The 19,753-nt window shown below is 42.9% G+C and overlaps 3 protein-coding genes across 6 annotated transcripts; 1 reads left to right on the top strand and 2 right to left on the bottom strand.

The window, feature by feature from the left end:
* Positions 1–177: 177 nt before the first annotated feature.
* LOC119229170 (RCC1 and BTB domain-containing protein 1-like) lies at positions 178–8,123 on the top strand. The gene is given in 12 exon segments (XM_037489350.2): positions 178–304; positions 1,185–1,434; positions 2,005–2,155; positions 2,232–2,398; positions 2,772–2,930; positions 3,011–3,118; positions 3,568–3,710; positions 3,794–3,984; positions 5,736–5,862; positions 5,942–6,093; positions 6,191–6,321; positions 6,610–8,123. Coding segments are annotated over 11 exon segments (1,596 nt in total). The 5' UTR covers positions 178–304; positions 1,185–1,308; the 3' UTR covers positions 6,751–8,123.
* On the bottom strand, positions 6,171–13,588 carry LOC134132812 (uncharacterized). Of its 2 annotated transcripts, none has more exons than XM_062565021.1 (6): positions 13,319–13,571; positions 11,075–11,195; positions 9,370–9,666; positions 9,224–9,295; positions 8,555–8,606; positions 6,171–6,350 (listed from the first exon to the last, which is right to left on the bottom strand). In XM_062565021.1, the coding sequence occupies exons 1-6, from the start codon at positions 13,502–13,504 to the stop codon at positions 6,347–6,349; spliced, it is 732 nt and encodes a 243-aa protein (XP_062421005.1). In that variant the 5' UTR covers positions 13,505–13,571; the 3' UTR covers positions 6,171–6,346. The 2 variants fall into 2 exon arrangements, with proteins under 2 accessions (XP_062421005.1, XP_062421006.1); XM_062565022.1 differs by lacking the exon at positions 6,171–6,350 and having other exon boundaries at positions 7,404–8,606; positions 13,319–13,383; positions 13,472–13,588.
* LOC119229285 (PHD finger protein 6) lies at positions 13,470–18,603 on the bottom strand. 3 transcript variants are annotated; one of them, XM_062565020.1, is made up of 11 exons: positions 18,379–18,603; positions 18,111–18,215; positions 16,038–16,171; positions 15,891–15,925; positions 15,730–15,815; positions 15,353–15,365; positions 14,677–14,759; positions 14,573–14,595; positions 14,281–14,348; positions 14,010–14,192; positions 13,470–13,506 (listed from the first exon to the last, which is right to left on the bottom strand). In XM_062565020.1, exons 1-10 carry the CDS (start codon positions 18,487–18,489, stop codon positions 14,014–14,016), a joined length of 837 nt encoding a protein of 278 aa, XP_062421004.1. In that variant the 5' UTR covers positions 18,490–18,603; the 3' UTR covers positions 13,470–13,506; positions 14,010–14,013. The 3 variants fall into 3 exon arrangements, 2 of the variants coding, with proteins under 2 accessions (XP_062421004.1, XP_062421003.1); XM_062565019.1 differs by lacking the exon at positions 13,470–13,506 and having other exon boundaries at positions 13,996–14,192; XR_009956991.1 differs by lacking the exon at positions 13,470–13,506 and having other exon boundaries at positions 14,132–14,192; positions 14,281–14,414.
* Between the last annotated feature and the right edge of the window lie 1,150 nt (positions 18,604–19,753).

Raw genomic sequence — 19,753 nt, 5'->3', positions numbered from 1 at the left:
AATTTGATAGAATTTTTTTTTTTATGTACAACTATTTCTTCACATAACTGATGAAATTGTCCTTCCACAGCCTCGCGCACTGTATTCAGGCTGGTCCATCTGCCTAAACCATCTGCAATCGATTATTTTGGTCTATTAATCACGTGACATTGTTATCTTTTTTTTTTTTTCCCCTTCTTCCCGCTTCCGCAAATAATCACTAGTTGCAGCTGAGCTCGGCGGCTCCAGCAGCAACCCGCTGATGGACAGAACGTGTTTCCGTAGCAGAGCCGGTAACGGAGCGGACTTATTTTTATTTTAACAGGTGGGTTTGAGGAAGACATTCATATTATTATTCCGTAGCTTTGGCAGTTGTTCGACAGCTGTTTGTTTTTCCCCTTCGGGCTGCTTTTGTTGACCCGATGGGTCCAGCAGCGGCTCCGCTCATCTCGACGTGCTGCGTCAGCTCCGCCTCGGTAACAATGGTCCCGGTGGGCCTCCCGGGGGAGGGGGGCACCTCACTGAGTGGTGGGCCTCCCGGGGGAGGGGGGCACCTCACTGAGTGAGGGGCCTCCCGGGGGAGGGGGAACCTCACTAAGTGAACTGACGTTAGGACATGTTTACTTCAACGCACATGAGGGCGAACATCCATGAATTTCGATCAATATTTCCTCATACACTGCAATGTCCTGCGTGGAGAGCTCGAGTGGGTAACTTCAGAAGGCAGCTATCCACCTGTCTTTCATGCTATTAGTTCAAGTTTACAAAAAATAATTTTAATAATTTTATAGGCTTGAATCCACTATTTTCACATTGTTTCACCCAACGGTGAGATTAAGCGTCTATATTTAACCCACCTTAGTATTAATAGAAGCTACTGTATAGCTATTAAAGTGTTCTCACCACTTGTTCCAATCCCATGATGTACATCTTTTTAAAAAAAGAAAAAAGCAGTAGTAGAATGGTATTTTGTGAGTGCCGTGGGTGGATTCAGACACATATTTTGCTGCTTTTTGGATACATGCCCAACCCATTCCTGAACATCTGTGTGTGCTAGAATGCTGTTTATCCAGAGGTATTGAAAGACTACGAAACGACACAAGTTTCTCAAACTTTGTCAAACCTTGTGTCAAATGTAAAAGTTCTTCTCTTCTCAACTCGTATTAGGGTGTCCATGTGCATTACCTGAAATAATGTTTCTCTAGGTGGACAAATGTCTTTGACGCTCTCTGGCTGTATTTCCAAAGCCCTGTTACAGCAGCCCTGGCCGCCCTGTCCATGCCGCTGGCTTTGGATTGAGGTTCATCCCACAGACACATTGAATACGCCATGGTGGATGTGACCAAATGGCCCGTGTTCAGCCTGATGGGGAACCAGGAGCTGTCCACCATACGGAAAGCTAGCGTGTTCGGGATGTCCGCCAATGAGGCCATCTACATCACCAAAGATGACGAGGTGAGATGCCACAGGGGAAAAAAACAGGCAAAGTCATTGTCTTCACTGGTCATCGTTATTGGGGCTTGTAGTTATAGGACCTCATGCTTACAATATGTAATGAACCAAAGTGGACTTTTCTGCTGCTTTAGTGCTTTACAGTCAGAGTTCCAGTATGATTCTATTGCTCCCTGTCTGTATTACTCTGTAGTTCATTGTTTGCACATAACAACTTAAAAAATGCAAAGATATGTCTGTTGTGTCTGAGGCTTGTTCTGCTGCCCTCAAGTGGCCAAAAGAAGATAATTTAAGAGTTTGCTGTTGAAAATCACATCGGAAAATTATTTGAACACCAAATAAAAGTGAATTCAAGAGCTTCTGGCTCAAGATGTTGTTTGGGCGGCCATGTGTTTGATCTTGAATGGCCCGGCTTGTCACCTCTCTGTAGCAGTGCTGTGTGTTCTCCTATCAGCGCTGCCAAGTAACAATGTTTGTTCCTGGAATGTGACCTAAACCTCCTCAGCTGAAGGAGACTGTGTCTGCTTAGCCCTGCTTATCACTGATCTGATTTACCCCCTTCCAACTCTCCAGGTGTACGTGTTCGGGTTGAACTGCAGCAACTGTCTGGGGACAGGGGACAGCCAGAGCAGCATCGTGCCCAAGAAGCTGGACTTCCTGAGTGGTAGGAAGGTGGTCCGCCTGAGCTACGGCAGCGGACCCCACGTGCTGCTGGCCACGGAGGGTAGCTGCACACCACCTCTAATCCTCGTCCACAGTTGGATTAAATAATGCGGCTGGATGACTAATCTCTGTTTCAGACGGAGAGCTATTCGCCTGGGGTCATAACGGTTACAGCCAACTAGGAAACGGCACAACCAACCAAGGGGTCGCTCCAGTGCTCGTGTCTGCCAATCTGCTCAATAAGAAAGTCACAGACGTGGCCTGTGGCTCTCACCACTCGATGGCTCTGACTGACTTGGGAGAAGTGAGTGTCTACGACAAAGCAGAAATATAATCTGTTCAAAACCCGGTTGTGACTACATGTGATTCGGCTCTGGCCAAACCTTCCCGAGGGCTCCAACTCCAGTCACAGCAGCAGTTGATCCCCCTGAGCTGAAATCTTGGAAAACACAGCCGGCTTTATACTGTAATGTGCTGTTATCCTGCTGTGTTATACAACAACTGGGTGTCATTCTTTTGGAGTTGAAATTCCCAGAAATAATCTCAAATTTGTGGATTGGTATAGTATCAAGAAGCCTGGCTGCTGCACATATAATAATTGATGCGTCATAAGAATTAATGATGAGATGCAGCATATTTGACCGTTCACTTAACCGTTTTAACCCCATGTCTGCCAGGTGTATGCGTGGGGCTACAACAACTGTGGTCAGGTGGGTTCCGGCTCCACAGCGAACCAGCCCACCCCCCGCAGAGTGTCCAGCTCGCTGCAGAGCAAAGTGGCCGTCAGCATCGTCTGTGGGCAGAACTCATCCCTGGCAGTAGTGGAAAATGGAGAAGTGACTTTCCTGGAGCTACAAATACCATGTTGTCCATCTCTGGCTGCCACAGCCCTCACGTTCTCTCCACGTCTCTGCAGGTGTACGGTTGGGGCTACAATGGGAATGGACAGCTTGGACTTGGAAATAATGGGAACCAGCTCACTCCCTGTCGCCTTGCAGCTCTCCAGGGTTTATGTGTGCAACAGGTGTGAGATTAAACCCTCACTCTGGAAGTTAATGCATCGTATGACTGTAATCCAGCCATATCATTTTAATTTCAATACAGAAATGTCAATACTTCCATTCCTGTTCTATATAGTTAATGTGGAATTTCACATGCGAGTAATTCAAAGGGTTCTATTCTATTTTCGTTGATTGAAAAGTAAGTGATATTGTGTTTTTTATTTCCTCCATCACAATGATGGACGATTATTAAAAAGCAACCCGAAAAACTATTTAAATAAAATACATTCCTCACATTAGAAAAGCTGCACACTGCATTGGGACCTTTTAGTGAACCAAAATAGATTAAATAGAATAAATTCTTTATAGTTGTCTGTGTTGAGTAGGCCTGGTTGTGAGAACATTTTGTGTATTGAATCTGGGGCGTTCGAATAGTCGGTGTCTCGTCTAAAGTTTTTGTTTCCCTCTCCAGATTGTCTCCGGCTACGCCCACTCCCTGGCACTGACAGACGAGGGGCTGCTCTACGCTTAGGGTGCCAACACATATGGACAGCTGGGCACGGGCAACAAGAGCAACCAGCTGAGCCCTGTCCAGATCATGGCCGAGAAAGAGAGGTGAGCGAGATCCCCGGCTCACATGCTGCCCCCCCCTACGTCCTCCATGCTAACTCCCTCCTGCGCCTCACACCCCATGACAGGATTGTGGAGGTCGCTGCCTGTCACTCCACTCACACATCGGCCGCCAAGACTCAGAGCGGTCAGGTGTACATGTGGGGCCAGTGCCGGGGCCAGTCCATCGTGCTGCCTCATCTCACGCACTTCACCTGCACCGATGACGTCTTCGCATGCTTCGCCGCGCCCTCCGTCATGTGGAGGCTTCTCTCCATGGGTAAGGCGAATGTGTGCGCTAGTTAAAAGACCACACAGGTGGCCATAACCGGTTGACATTGTATTACTGATGAGAATTTTAACGCTAGCGTAAAGCCAGCTGTTGTTCCTTTCTGGAGAAATGTCGTTGAAAGGTAAAACTCCATTTGATTCCCTATTTATTTGACATGAAGGGATATTCAAATGTCCCTGTAAGTGTGTGGTCCATTAGCAGAACAAAGACTCAGCTCTTTTCCTGTCGTGGCCGGTGGTGAAAAGAAAAGAGTCAACTGGCTTGAGTTTAAAATTAAAAAAGGATTTAATAACTAACAAGCAAATACGTTGTTCATAGCGTAATGGAGAAACCTCCTTCACCAGTCTAACATGACCATCAATAGTGGTTCACAGGAGGCTTCTGCCTTCCTCTTCTCCACCAAAGCTTTTCCAAACCTATGGGTTGTGGCCATCATTTTACAGCTGTCTGTGATTGGCTGCACATTTAAACATGGCTCCTCCCAGGTTGGTCATTGTGACATTTGTCTGTGCCTCCAAGCAGTTTAGGAGCTTCCCACCTGGCTCCATCTGATGGCCTAACTTGAATTCCCTACCTGACCAATCCCTATCAGGAATCAGGAAACGTTTATGGCGTAATATGTCAGACATATATGGAATTTGACTTGGGGTTGGTGCATGACGGCAGACAGTACAATAATGGGCAACAGAGTAGTGCAGTAATAAAATATATGCTATGGGTTAGTACGCTAAACCTATGGACTAGTAAGTTAAGAAATAAAGATAAAGTGTGCCAGCTAATAGCAAGTGACAAGTGAAAGTGACAAAGTGTATGTGCATGTAGAGAGTGAGAGTCAGTCAGGGGGGGCCCCGGGCTCTGTTGATGAGCCCGACTGCCGTAGGGAAGAAACTGTTAGTGTGGCGGGAGGTCTTAGTCCTGATGGACCTCAGCCTCCTGTCGGATGGAAGGGGCACAAACAGTTCATGTCCAGGGTGAGAGGGGGTCTATTCACTTATTAACATTTAATGATTAAATGTTCTAAATATTCTAAATATTCTTCAACTAAACATTAAATGGCATGCATTATGTCATCCAATGTGTAATATTACTCTTAATAATCATTTTATATCATATAATCAACTGGGTGCCATGTAGAGCTTTCCTATCTGTACACCTACAACATCCTTTGCTCCTAAACTTGAGCGGAGGAAAAAAATCCACAAAGGAAGGTTTAAGCATCCTTCCCTCACGCTGAGCATTACATCATGAATTGATGTCCTGTGTTCAGTATTAAATGACTTACAAAATATACAATGTGTTTAATTCATATTACAGATACTATTCCAATAACTACTATCACACAAACTAATTCTATCGATCACATCACACATATTATCATTTCTACCGCTCGGCGTGTTTTTCTGCTCCATGACATCAGCTATAATTAATGCTATTTACATCAATGCACACTCCTGTTCAAGGTCAGCTGACCTGATGTAGCTCGGCACTAATTCAGAAATGATTTAATAGATCCAAATATTTGTAATGCCAGATTGAGCACGATTTGACGTAAATGGCTTGTTGGTGCCAAAATACATTTCTTTGACTTGACTGTAAATTATTGTTATGAATCATTTAAAAAAAAATGAAAACGCTGTGGTCATTTTGTGTTTTGAGTTGTAATCCAAATCCCTGCTACTTTTTTTTTACATCTCTTAACTTAATACCTGAGTTTGTCTGTGGGTGTTTTGTCTCTGCAGAGCCGGATGACTTCCTGACCGTGGCTCAGTCTCTGAAGAAAGAGTTTGACAACCCAGACACTGCCGACCTCAAGTTCTGCATCGACGGCAAATATATCCATGTCCACAAAGCCCTTCTCAAAATAAGGTCAGGGAGGTTCTCTTGCAGCTGATGGTTGACGTGATGAAAATATAAAATAATGAACAAATTATTTCTGTCTCGCAAGGTGTGAACATTTCAGATCCATGTTCCAGTCCCACTGGAATGAGGACATGAAAGAGGTGATTCAAATAGACCAGTTCTCCTACCCAGTGTACCGTTCCTTCCTCGAGTTCCTCTACACAGACAATGTGGAGCTGCCTCCCGAGGACGCCATCGGTCAGAAACACACACAGCCTTATCTTTACTGACTTCGGTTCGTAAGTCGGTCGTCTTCAGGCCTTCCGTGTTGATGTCTGTGCTTCTGCTCCATCAGGGCTGCTGGACTTGGCCACATCGTACTGTGAGAACCGCCTGAAACTGCTGTGTCAGCATATTATCAAGAGGGGAATCACGGCTGAAAACGCCTTCTCCCTGCTGTCTGCTGCTGTGCGCTACGATGCAAAGGTCCGTCCCCAAACAATCCTAACGATCACCTGTACGTACGCATTTCAAAAGGTCTGAATTAAAGAGAATGATCATAACTTTCCAGTTAGGTACATTAAAACAGTCATTGTTCACTGCAACAATGCATTCCAGACTTTATGTGAAACAAAAACTTTAATGTTTAGTCAAAACAAGTACAAACAGTCGGAGCTACTCGGGCTGGTCATAAGACCTACGAGTTATTCCAAGCATCTCGTTATTTGTTAAAGAACACAGGACCTTTGTTGTTTTTTTCCCTTTTAAACTCAGGATCTGGAAGAGTTTTGCTTTAAGTTCTGTGTGAACCACCTGACTGAAGTGACCCAGACCGACGCTTTCTGGCAGATTGATGGCAACCTGCTCAAAGATTTCATATGTCGGGCCAGCCGCTCCGGTGCCTTCAAAAACTGACTAACCCTAAATCTCTGGGGACGCTGCGGGGGACTCCGGCAGTGACTCCTCAAAGGACCCCCAGTCGACTGCAACGGCCTTCACTGACAGGTGCTATATATGAAGACTATTGCTGTCAAATCATGTTCTTCATCTCATTAGAGGCAGTGTGCATGCTGAAGCAGTACTGTTCAGTTACAGTAGGAGTTTGCCTCACTGCCCATTTATTTATACACAATGTGTAAAGCAGGACTTGAAATGAGGCATATTTTTACTTGATAAAGTTGTCTATTGTCTTAAAAGATTTCTGCCAGTCTCCCGAGATCAGTTTCATTGAGGTTACTTTTGTGTTTGCACTTGCTTGAAGTTTGGTTTTGTTCCTCTTTACAAAAAGTCATCCACATCTTGTGGATGTTCCCCATGGAATCAGTTTTCAGGTATTAGGCTGTTTGCACTTTGAGAGAGTATGAAGACTGGTTCAAGCCTTAATTGATTATCTGCAAGCTACAGTAAATTTGTTAATTCCTAATGTTGGAAAATATCATTTCCAAAGCTACCATAACATGGAAAAAAACTTATTTCCCTTGGTGTTAACTGGAAGAGTCATTAAACATCTGTTTACAGGAAAAAGCTTAACTTGGGTCTCGACTTTTCAAAGTTGTATGTGAAACTGGTGAGAATTTACAAAAATGTCTTTATTTGAGTATTATAAATTGCAAGTTTTAGTGTCCTTTGCAATCATAGATTTGTATTAATAAAAATGCAAATCAGGAGTCATCTTGAAGTTGCATGCACTTATCAACAGGTATCGTTCTGTTGGAGTCGCTTTACATTTCCTCAGGATTAGGCTTGGGTATCGAGGATCGATTGGAATCTGTTTAAAATTCGATTCCTAGTTTTGATTCTCAGTCCGCCGGCGCCGACCGGAAATAGAAACCGGTGAACATCAACCGGAAGTGTTGGCATAACAGAGCGATCGAACGTGTGGTTACACTTTTCGAAACAAACCGAAAACTTGGCAAAATGCCGTCAGTGTCCCTGATTTGAGGTTGGGAGAGTTGGCACCCTATGTGTGCCCCGTCTGTGACGCGCTGCACCGACCGTCCTCCGCTGCCTCTTCTTCTGGCTCCATGGGTTATTAGCCCATAAGTGGGAGCAAGGTAACGTTTAAGTACCTGCAGTATCTGTTGATGTGTTTTTGTGAGGTTTCAAAAATAAAGATCTCTTGAGGAAAGTGCATAAAAAAAAAAGTTCATAGAATTAACATTGATGGAGAAGGTCAGACTATTTCCTTCAGAAAGACCCTTGGTTAGCTAGCTCATTTAAAATATCTTAAACTTAAACTTTATTGACCCTGCCTCTTGAAAGAATCTGAATCGCTGGGAACCGGAATCGTTCAAATTCAAACGATACCCAACCCTACTGAGGATCATGTAGGAATAGTTTAAAGACTCATGGTGTATTGGACTTAAAAAAAGATTCCTAGACACATATCTTTACAGCAACAACTTGACTCTTGTAACAACATTCATTCATCTTTGATTAATAAAACAGACCACATGGACTTTGCTGTGAATTAAGAATGCAGAAAATTCTTTCCAAAAACAACATTATTTCAGCTCTTTGATTTCCTATTTACAGTAAACTTGTCACATCAGACTTGTTTCTCTGACAACTCAAAGCTGGGCTGTAATTGTATTTTCTCTACACATGAGGTACAATTTGATTTCCACATACCTTTGTTTAAATATTAGGTGATCGTAAAAAGGGAAGACAATTTGTACAAAAGATTAAATGGCACAGTCGGACTTAAATACAGACTCACATCCTCAGTGCTGAGGCGACCACCTTCATAGCAGCTGTTGCCTTCTGTAACTCTGTGGAAACAATGTTTTCCTTTTAGAAATTCTGATTGTATCATGATCACAAAAGTCAGTGCTTCATTTGTTGAAGTTTGATGCTTGTAGACTTGAATCTCAAATGAGACTTCAGCATTCTAAAACTTTAAGCTCATCAAAAACTGACTGCAAAGGGTTTAATTAAAATCAACTAATTAAAATGAATAAAGCAATATGGCTAATTTTCTACTGCATCCCTCAAGCATAAGCTCGCTCCCTAAAGTAGTACTAAAGTAAAACTTTGACAGACTCCAATGTTAGGATTTTAAAAGAAGTCAGTGGCATAATAAAGTAATGAAAGGTCATTGTATAGTATGCCGTATTGTCCCCACTGGGACCAGAGGAACACGGTTGACTGAATGAAAGCAGCGATGGGGCGGACCTCAGGCTGCACTGATCGATACCACCACATCCTCCTGCTGGAGGATCTGTGTGGGACAACCCGAGGACCAACAGGCATCCCACCGATCTGCCTGCTGAGGTCCAGCAGTCAGTACAAAGGCTTAACCTTTTCATATACTTCAGTTCCAAAATACCAAACCAATGTTCACATGATTATTAGCAAATCAAAAGTAGAAGCTTTACACAAAACACACCTTCCTGCTGCTTGGCCACGAGCGCTGGCAGTTTCCCAGAAGCAGTCATCACTGTTAGTGCGTGGTCGTAATCTGTGGGGAGCGGAGCGAGCGCTTGTGTTGGAACATGCCTACGGGGGAAGACGGATGCTGTCGTGGTCACTCACCCTCCCTGCTGGCCCGGTCCGACTGAATTCTGCTGCAGATCTCGTTCATCTCGTTAAGGAAACCCGTGAAGAGGACCTGTGTGCATCCTGCCGCGTTGCAGCTTTTCCAGAAGCTGGTGGAGTCGAAGCCGGGCTTCAGGGAAGAGGGAGGCGCCAAAGTGGGGCAGGCGGACGTGAGGAGGAGACCGGCGGTGTCAACGGGCGAGTTGGTGACCGCGGCCGTGCGGGGAACGTAGAGCGGTTCAGAGTGGCGAGGAGGGGAGGAGCCCCCAGAGGAGCCTCTATCGGGACTGGACCCTGAAAAGGAAGTTATTAATAAATGACATTTAAATGGCTCACATCACACATTCTTTGTTGTAAAGCTTAGCAAATTATGTACACTTACACGCAAGAGTACATTGTACATTTTATGTGCAGGTGTTTACAACTGTTTTGGGTGTGTATATCGACTAGTGATCATGCACAGTAAACCATAATGTATCATTCTACCTTATTTTATATTTTCATACAAACGATGGCTCAGAAAGTGAGAGCCCCATTCAGACCACGAATCATTTCTCCCGGGAAAGTAAATTTCTTGATAACTTTTCACTCCCCTCAATAATAATAACAAGTTTTGTCAGCAAGTTAATGTATTGTGGCAACCCACGGGTGCAGGCCCCCAGACATCACCTCAGAAGACTGCTCAGGAGCAGAGATCAGCACCCAGGTCAGGTGACCAAAAGGGGAGACAACGAGCGGCCCAGCTGCGGCTCATGAGGCTGATGAAGGTTGGCCACACTATAAAGGACCAACCATTCCAACAGCAAGGGGAACCAGACGTGAGCAGGAGCTGGCGTCATGCCGGGGCATTTTTTGGGACATGTGTGTTTTCTGCAGTGAGGAGACCGAAGGCCGGACAGCGGGGTTGGACCGAGTGACCTGATCCCTCAAAAGAGGAAAAACAGTTTTTGCCCTTTTCCCTTTTGTTTGTAAGTTAAAATAAACCGTACCATTTTTTTGGTGCAGCCAGTCGTGACTCTAAGCGAAATCATTTTGCCCACACCCGTTGGTTGCCACAATATACTAGGTAAAGATAATGATTTGTCAGGCAGTGTCTCTGACTGATGGTGGAATTTAAAATCTGTCCTTAAATGAGAATTTTCATTTCAATGCCAAATATTCATCCAGGTGCCCTTTTTTCCAGCAATACTGGCCAACCCTGAGTGAAGGGTGTGCTGTGTAGCCCACTAAGCCAAGAACACCGAACTGGTTTTAGTGTTATCTCAAGATGCGATACGAGTTAATTGTTTAATTTTCTTGAGATAACAAAGCCTTTTCCACCTGTTAACGGGTGCATGCATGTAGAATATTGAGAAAAACAAATAAGATGTAGTAATTCTAGTTGGATTTTAAAACAAGCAAACAAGAAAACAAGCTGCTGCCTGTGAAGAGCAGCGTGTTCAGCACCTCGGCTTCACCCGGATTCAATCATTTAGGATTTCCACCAAAGTAGAAGTAATTAGAGCGTAATTAGAAAATACGACAAATTGTTGAGAACACTAGTTTAAAAATATACATGCACACACTGAATAATCACATCTCAAGTCTCGTTTCTGGTTATAATTAAATACTAAATTGAAAAATTGTACCATTCCTATTTCCTAACAGGAGAGTTGATCTTATCCTCTGGAGGTGAAACAAACAGTGAAGTAGGAGACGGTACCTTCGACTGATTGCTGTTCCGGCTCCACCTTGGTCCTCAACAGAACCACACTGGGGTACAGAGACGGCTTGGACTGACTCAAGGCTGAAGCAGGGAGCAGCAGACTCTCCGACTCGGCGTCCTGACAGCAAGCAGACACCTTGAGTTAATGCTGCTCTGCCAGCGGTGATACGCGCATTACACAGACTCTAAGGAATTTCAATCGAAAGCAGCTTCAGTGAGCTTTGACTTGATGTCTCGCCGATCAGAGAGAAAGATAAAAGGAGGCGAGCTGCTCAAGTGTTAAATAAAGAGCCATCACTCACATGTTAATTCTACCGTATCTAGGGTTGTCACGATGGCAAAATTATGACTTTGATACTATACCTGCCAAAATATAATATACTTTTGATAAGATACTGGAACATTTATCTATGATAGTAATAAATAAAACATCTGTAAGGTTTTCTTTATACCAGCTTGTTCCTGCCCAGCTTTTTAACAAATTACATTCATTCATTAGTATTAGCCCACAGCAAGATATTAATGAAAACTAGGGCTGTCAAAAATAGCGCGTTAACGGCGTTAATCAGCTGTTTGTTGTTAATTACGTCAATTTTTTTGACGCATTTCACGCATGCGCAGTGTGACAAATTATCCAGGTCAGTAAAGTGCCTCTTCCTCTAGGGAATGCACTTCATCCTATACAACACATTACTGCCACCTGCAGGCATATGTCAGGACGTCAGGTTCAGCAAGTCGTTTGCGCCAGAGACCCGCACCCCCCCCCCCCCCCCCTCCCCGTTCTCGCGCAGCAAAACAGAGAAAAAAAGCTCCGCCCAGCAGAGCTTGGCTAAGAGCAGCGCTGAGGTAGAGGACCATCGGAGAGACCCGTAATACTGTTCTGAAACATGCGGAGGAAGAGAAGCCAATGCGATCTAAATCCTCCCAGGTATGGGGATATTTCACACTGAAATGGGGGGTGGTAGCGGATTTCTTTGCAGCGCCAGTCGTTCTAATCGCCGCGCTCGACTTCAAGGTGTAACTTTTATTATTGTTCGGTCTGAAACGGCGCGCCCAGTGACGGGTGGTGCAGCAATATTGTTGTTCGGGTGGAAATCGGGAGAAAGGTCGGTCCGGGAGATTTTCGGGAGGGGCTTTGAAACATCGGGAGGGTTGACATGTCTGGTCATGTCTGGTCATCGCAGCCCTGAACCATCAGGAGCACAAACTCACAGCAGAGTGGGATAAACTGCAGAGGCTCGAGACCCTTCTAGAGCCATGCAGGGAAATCAGTCTGTGACTTATCAAATAACATTGCTTTGATTATTTTCTGAAATGAATTAAAAAATCAAATATCAATAACATGTATTTATGTAAAAAATAATAATGATGATAATAATGATAATTATGTATCTGTGTCCTGTTATTTATCTTTAGTATGCATTTCAGAAAGAAAAAATGGTTAGGATTCAGGTGTGATTAGTCATGATTAATCCACTGAAAATTCTGATTAATTTGATTAAAATTTTTAATCATTTGACAGCCCTAATGAAAACATTAAACAAACAAAATCATAGCATTGATTATACACGGCTATGTAGGCCTATTGTACGTATCTGAATATATGACTACATAGTTATTTCCATAAGTCTGAATTCCATCATTTTACAGATGTGTTTGGAAAAAAAACCAAAAAGCTATGTGTGTTGGGGTACATTAAAGATGGACACCCGTACCGTACAGTTGTCAACGTAAGGGTACCGCGGTACCTTTCTAGTACCGGTGCACTGTGCAATATTAACAGTATCTATGCATAGAAAGTAAATGGTCTGGCATGTATTATTTTATAATTATCTCCATATTGTAACAAAAAGAGTTACGGCGTGTGCACGTGTGTTTACTTGTGTGGGATGCAGAAACATCTGCGACCTTCTGGCTCCCGTTATTGTTTGAGTATGCGAATCGATTCTGACGATGGCAAGAGACTGAAAGCAAGATGGTGGGGGTGAAGGGGGGGGTGCTTGATGACCCTAGGGAGTGGGGGTAGGTGGGGAGGTCATCATACCAGACAGGGGGTTGGGGGGGCAGGAATGAGGGAACGCTAGCAGGAGGACTATGGGTAATTCATCTAAATATTATGTGTTTGGTCCCTTGCACAACAAGTGGGGGGGGGGGTAGGGTCAATGCCAAGTCCCCAGACTAGAGCCCGACCTGATCAATGGAAGAGTTAATGAAGGCACGGTTAGTTATGTAACAACTCACTGAAAGTAGGATTATGTCCTCGTCATTTTTGGGCCCAGCCGTGGTCCCGTTCACCGTGGGGGGTCCTACAGAAGACGGCAGGAGTTGGCAAAGTATTTGTATGGGGGCCACATATTGTATGTACATAGAATTTGGTGTGATGGCCTGCTGCACCTGAAGCGGAACCAACAGGAGTCTCGCCGTCATTTCTGTGTGTGGATGACAAACAATGACTCTTATTTTTAATCTGACCAACAACACAAAAAGATAAACCGTACATTTAAATGCAATCCAACACGTGAAAAGCATTATTTAACCAGAAACTGAAGCTTTAGTTTGTAGTGGTGTTTGTATGGGACTGCATGTCAATGTAACCTAAATCACTGCAACCATGAAATAAATAAAGCAAACAAGAAAAAGTCCATTTTTTTTCCTCCTAAAAACAGCAGTGGAACAGTATACAACCAATCTAATAATAGTTGAAGATGTAGAAGTAAAAAGAAAGTAACCTCTGAATAGCATGTTGGGTAAAGGAGCCAATTCAATAAGTGACGGTTTAAGTCGGAGTTTCATCACTAGTCAGTTTGTGATATTTCTGTTTCTAACGTATACAGTAACAGTATATAAAAAAAACAACAGAGGCTTCAATAAGGTCACACAATGTAAAATGCCCTTTATGTCTAATTTCCGGCCATCACAGGTTTGTTCTTACCCGATCAACTGACACAGTCGGGAAAGCAGGAGGAGCAATAAATGAAAGAAAAGAACAAGTTACTTTCAGATAATTGAACACGTTCCACCGCTCGTGATGAAGTTACTGATGAACAGATCGGACTTACCTCGAACGAGTCCGTCTCTATGGGGCCAAATGCATCCTCATCCGGCTCGTTCCTATCTGTAGCAAAAGACAATTGAAAAGATCTGGTACCCGCTTCAATACCAGAGAATCAGTCACATGTTCTCATGTATGGAAGGGCCTTCACCTGAACATGAAGAATCCTCGGTTAAGTCCTCTTCCGTGACTTTGCGTTTGGACGGGGTCCCCTCCTGCCTGTGACGCGGGACACAGGTCAGCCATTGTAACGCTTGCGCTCAATAAACGCTTCATCCAGGGAGGCTTTGAACAGGAGCAGAGAAGTCATAGGACGGAAGAAGACGGTACAATGTGTCTTTTTGACGTGCAAGAACAGTTTTGAAGAAGCAAACAGAAGGTATAAAGGCTGACAGGGCAATCAACCAGGAGCAAGTCCAGCATGCAACGTATCACACACTTACTTGTCCGGGAAACTCAACCGCCTCTGTTTCAAGAGCAAAAGGATTTCAATTACTGAATCATCCTGGAAAGCTTTATTTTAGGTGACTATGGACGATATTTGGACCTTGGAAGTTGAAGGCCTCACACCGCTGGAGGACTTTGAGCCGCTGCTGAACTCGGACATTTGTCTGACCTTCGTAGGACCCCCTGTGCAGGAGAAAGACGTACCGGCAAGATTGTTCATAACACCGTGTGCACGGCCGTGAATCAGAGTCATTCTAAAGGGACGAACAGCCTGTCGCCGTGTCCTCTTTTAATTAACTACGTTCCTCCAGAATTAAATCAAACCTTATTTAAGTATCTGGGTCCAGATGAGGCAATAAATGGTTTGAGGAAAAGAAAATACATAAAATCAGCAGAGTGCCAATGTCTCCACGGCTGGGACTGGTAGCCCTAAGCCTTATGTTTGATAAAAACATCCATCAAGGACCTTCACCCGGTGGCCATTTTTTAAATAATTCTATCATGGCTCTACTGAATAGTTTGAAGAGTCATTCATCACCTTGACATTTAAAAATCAGCCATTTAGCTACAAATAAAAATGTTTTTTTTGATATAGTGTAAACTACCATTTTAATGAATGCGGTATATCAAAGATGCATTCAATGGAAGGGTGTGTTTACATAAACACAGCCTTCATCATGTCTGTACATTTGAGTACACAACTTAAGCTCAAAAGAGGCTCATTTAACCTTAAATACTAGTTTACAAAAAATAAGAAAAAAACACTTAGGACTTACCATTGGTGTTCATCTAATGTGATGCAGGAGCATGTTTGTTACAATATAACCTGAAAACACACATGACAAAATTATCACAATAGAAACAGTTAATTTAAAGGGGTATTAAAAAATGTGTAATATGAAGTGGCTTACCTAACGCCGGTGGTCAAACTGTCCAAGCTGATATTATCCGTTTTCTCACAGACAAGGCAACGTTCCGTCAATGAAGAAACATATATCATTACTTCCTAAAGAAAGTTGTGCACTTTGTGCACACAAGACTTTTGCTAGGAGTAACATCTGCTGCAAGCTACATTGCCACAGTGTTTTTAATAAACTGATTAAAGTTTCAAGTGATTTGCCATCATTATAGTAGAAATTCCCATCCGTCCAACCTTAGATGGTCCCGCCTCACTCTGACTAATGGACGTTTGGGACCCAATGACGGAGGAAGGACGTCCGTTCACAGAGACATTGTTATCTGGAACATGAAACAATTCAACAATTGGAACACATTAAAAACTGAAAAAGTGTTCAGCAGAGGAAGGGCACCTACTTTGTGTTGGTTCACTGTGTTGGAAGCAGAACAGCCTGACAATAGTTTTGCCAAAAGGGAAAAGATTCATTTAAAAAACTGCGTTAAAGGCTGCTTTTAAAGGAAAAGGACATATTTTGGACATGCAACCAGCTGTGTTGGACTCACACATATTTCCCCTGGTGTGCATCCTCTACAACCGTGGCTTTGTGCTTCACAGCACACGGGTAGTGGTAGGACTTCTTGCAACGTTTGACCTCACACCCAGCAGTGGCCCCCTTCATCTGACATCTGTAACACATCTAATGCAAACATCAAATGGAATAAACATTAAATACATCTGTAACAACCTAGATAAATAACTTAAATACAGAAAAATAAAATCGTTTGAATACACGTATTCTGCCCCCTACTGGTAGAGATGTGAACATGTGTACTTTGCGTCTCCTAATCGGTCTTTGCTCTGCGTTCACTGAAGCAACACAATACAGCAACGGGTGTGCGACCACAACACACGTTGATTAAACTATAATTTTAACAATATTATTAGATATATTATTACCAACATTATCCACTATATTCCATATCGAGTATTGCTGTGCACATGGAGGAATGAAAATATATACGCGTGTAGTCAACTACTACTGCCGCTAACATACATCCCATTGGACCAGATTATTTATTTATATTCATTAATTAACTCTTACTGTGAAAAGCTACGTACTTCCGCTTCGTATGTTGTTGTTGGCCCTTTCTCAATATGCTTTCTTGTGTGGACTTTTGTTCTCGTGGACTCGTGAAACGTCATCAGTCGCAGCCCGAGTACTGTTCCAATTCTAAAGTCCGCATCTGGCCGAGAACGGTCATAATACCCGGATGTGACTCGCCCCGCCCATTTTACCGGGCATGCATCGGAGCAGGCTCGTCTGTTCTTGTGAGAGCCAAATATCCCAGAATGCATTGCACCTCAGCAACAGGCAACAACGACAGATGAAAATAAACACAACTTTATGTCGAAGTTTATAAATACTACTTTATTTAAGTAACGTAATGAAATTTTATGACTGAAGTTAGTTGTTAAAGCAACTTTCCTGCGGTCGGTTTGTCAACATTCAGCTTTTGTAACAATCTGCTCCGTGGATGGAGATGTGAGGTGTAGTTAACGGACCGTCAGACCCTCCAGCACCGGGCGGTCAACTCATCTCAGCCCAAAGAGAGCAGCCTGTTTTCGGCGAGTCTTCTGTGAAATGCTCCGCCGGTTTTCACGTCTCTGTAGCGGTTATACATGAGATTTAACTGTACTATAACGAGTCTTCATACGTATTAATGTGGTGACTGATGATGTTCACCGGTTACGTCTGTTTGAGGACAGAGTTTAGATTCATAACTTCATGTTTAAATGTAACTTTAACGTATTGTCTGTATCCGCAGAGTGCAGCATGTTTATTGTCCATCTTTGTGCATTAAAACTAACGATGTTTTAATTAAAGGACAAGAGGGCACCGTCATCGAGACTCTAAATCGGCAGCAGAACTTCAGCTTCAAAAAAACTCTGAAGCTTGGAATTATAATAATGAATAAAATAATTCCACATATGAATTATTGTATAGTTCTCTGTAAGATCTTTGATGTGTGGTCAGCAGCTTGCTGTACGACGACCACTACACTGATTATCAGCCTCTTGATGTTTGAGTAACAAAACAAACGGTATGTGTGTGTGCATTCAAATATTTTATTATAATAGTTTATTTTTTGTTACTGTATCCAACCTCCTCCTCCTAAAATGATAAAGCTACTTATTTTATGACTGATTATATATATATATATATATATATATATATATATATATATATATATATATATATATATATAGTGCTCAATATTATATATACCATTTCAAATTTTAAATGAAAATGAGACAAAAGCTTGTTAATAGTAAAATATTTAAGTCAAAAACTAAATTAAAACGTATTAGCAAGACCAGCTGACGTGGTGACGTCATCAAGTCAGCTGCTGTTCCAATTGCGGAAATGACCGTTCTCCCGAACCTGCGAGTCAGGACTCCAGAGTCTGTCTCTCGAGTCTATTCTCGCGGGAACGCAAGTCCGTTCTCGCCGTCTCAAGTACTGAGAAAGGGCCGTTGTCTCGCGAAAACTCCCACTTCAAAAGGCGCGCTGAATGTCCGGCACACCATTTGAAGATTACGCCTATAAATATGCATGAAGTGTCAGGAATCTTTACCAGTTTGCGTCCTCGTTTCACCTCCTTCAACACGTCGGCCACAGAGAAACCAAACAGATCGTCGAACTGTGGGGGATACTTGCAGATGAGGCCTGAAGAAAATAACTGAAATTACAAAAACAAAACAGAAACAGAGTGAGGACCAACGGTCACACTGTAAAAACACACGTTCATTTTCAATTAGGCTGAAAGGTTTGCCGGTATGATAATAGTTAACGTTAGCTGATGTTTCTCGCTAGAACGGAATGACACATATCTGAAAATTTACCAGACAGTTTTGGTGAGCAGTGACTCCGTCTTTTGTCGATAAAGCCCCGGTTATTTCCGTCTCATCGCACTTCTGGCAAAGTACACACATCACTTTGCTCCTGTTGTCCATTACTATCTGCAAAAAGAAAATTAACTCTTTGTTTGTGCAGGATACAGTTAATAATGTTCAAACGAGGCAACCGTTAGTTGCTTCTTAACGTTTGTTTCACCGCCCTTTGCTTGGGTTGGGGGTTGCCAGGTTGCATGTGCAATATCCCCGAACTCCCTGAGCTTTCCAAGCGAAGCTATTTGTGGTTATTTGGTTTAAGTAAGGTATATTTTCCCCTTGAGTTAATCAAGAAAGTAGCCAGTTTCAATACTAAGTTTATCAATTTCATTCCACTAGAAGAATGATATCTCAAAGATGCATAAATGGGTGCGAATTAACAAACCTGGCAACCTGAGTGGGCCGTTTGTTTCGTTTCTGTGTGTGACATCGGGATGACTCGGGAAGACTGCAGCATTGGTGGTTTATTTTAGTCATACAGTTAGTTAGCGTTAGTTGCTATTAGTCTTTTATCTGATTGAACGTAAACATTGTTACATTATGTATGGAGATGTTCAACAGTGATACTTCCGGTTACCCACCAGGTGGAGGTATAGTGGAGTGAAAAGGTGATGGTCCTAAAGTTTACAGTGACAGAGATTCTTCTGAATAACTTTAAAATCACATTGCATTTCCTTGATTGCACTCGCTAATTATGAGGCACGACTGTATATAATGAGAGGAGGACTATTATCAGTTTTTGGTGTTTTCATGGCATTCATATGCTATAAGAAAATGTGGGGTAATCATTTCTGATGGTGTACTGCTAAACTCTGAGAAGCATTGTGGTCCGCTGAAACTGCTTAGGTGATAAAATACAGCAGTCTTCGTGCATTATACACTTTAAACTTCGTTTGAATAATATATTGAAGATGAGAGTGGGGCATACTTTTCTCAATAGAGGACTTTTAGCAGATGTTTGCTTGTTCGCCAATGAAATAGAGGTTCAGCCTCTTCTAGCAATTATTTTAAGACCTCTGTAAATGAGCGTTAATATGAGTCAATTGCAAGCATATGATGAAAAGACTGATCACGGAAGTCAGAGTGATTCCCCGCCTTTCATTCAAGTTTGTATTCGCTCTTGTCTTTTAAATAGAGGACAGAGCTGAGTCAAAAATCCCACTTTAAACACTATCAACTACATGAAAATATACCACATGTAACTTTTCTTTCAAAAGGCGCCATATGAAAACGCTTAGCAAGCTTGCAGTGAGTAGCAGCCGGTTCCCCCTTGCGGCAGTCCTTGTTGCTGATTACCATCCGATCACAAGAGGAAATCATTGCTGCT

The sequence above is a fragment of the Pungitius pungitius genome, chromosome 10 (genome assembly GCF_949316345.1).
Source record: "Pungitius pungitius chromosome 10, fPunPun2.1, whole genome shotgun sequence".
Classification (NCBI taxonomy): Eukaryota; Metazoa; Chordata; class Actinopteri; order Perciformes; family Gasterosteidae; genus Pungitius; species Pungitius pungitius.
This window is presented reverse-complemented; position numbering and strand designations above follow the sequence as displayed.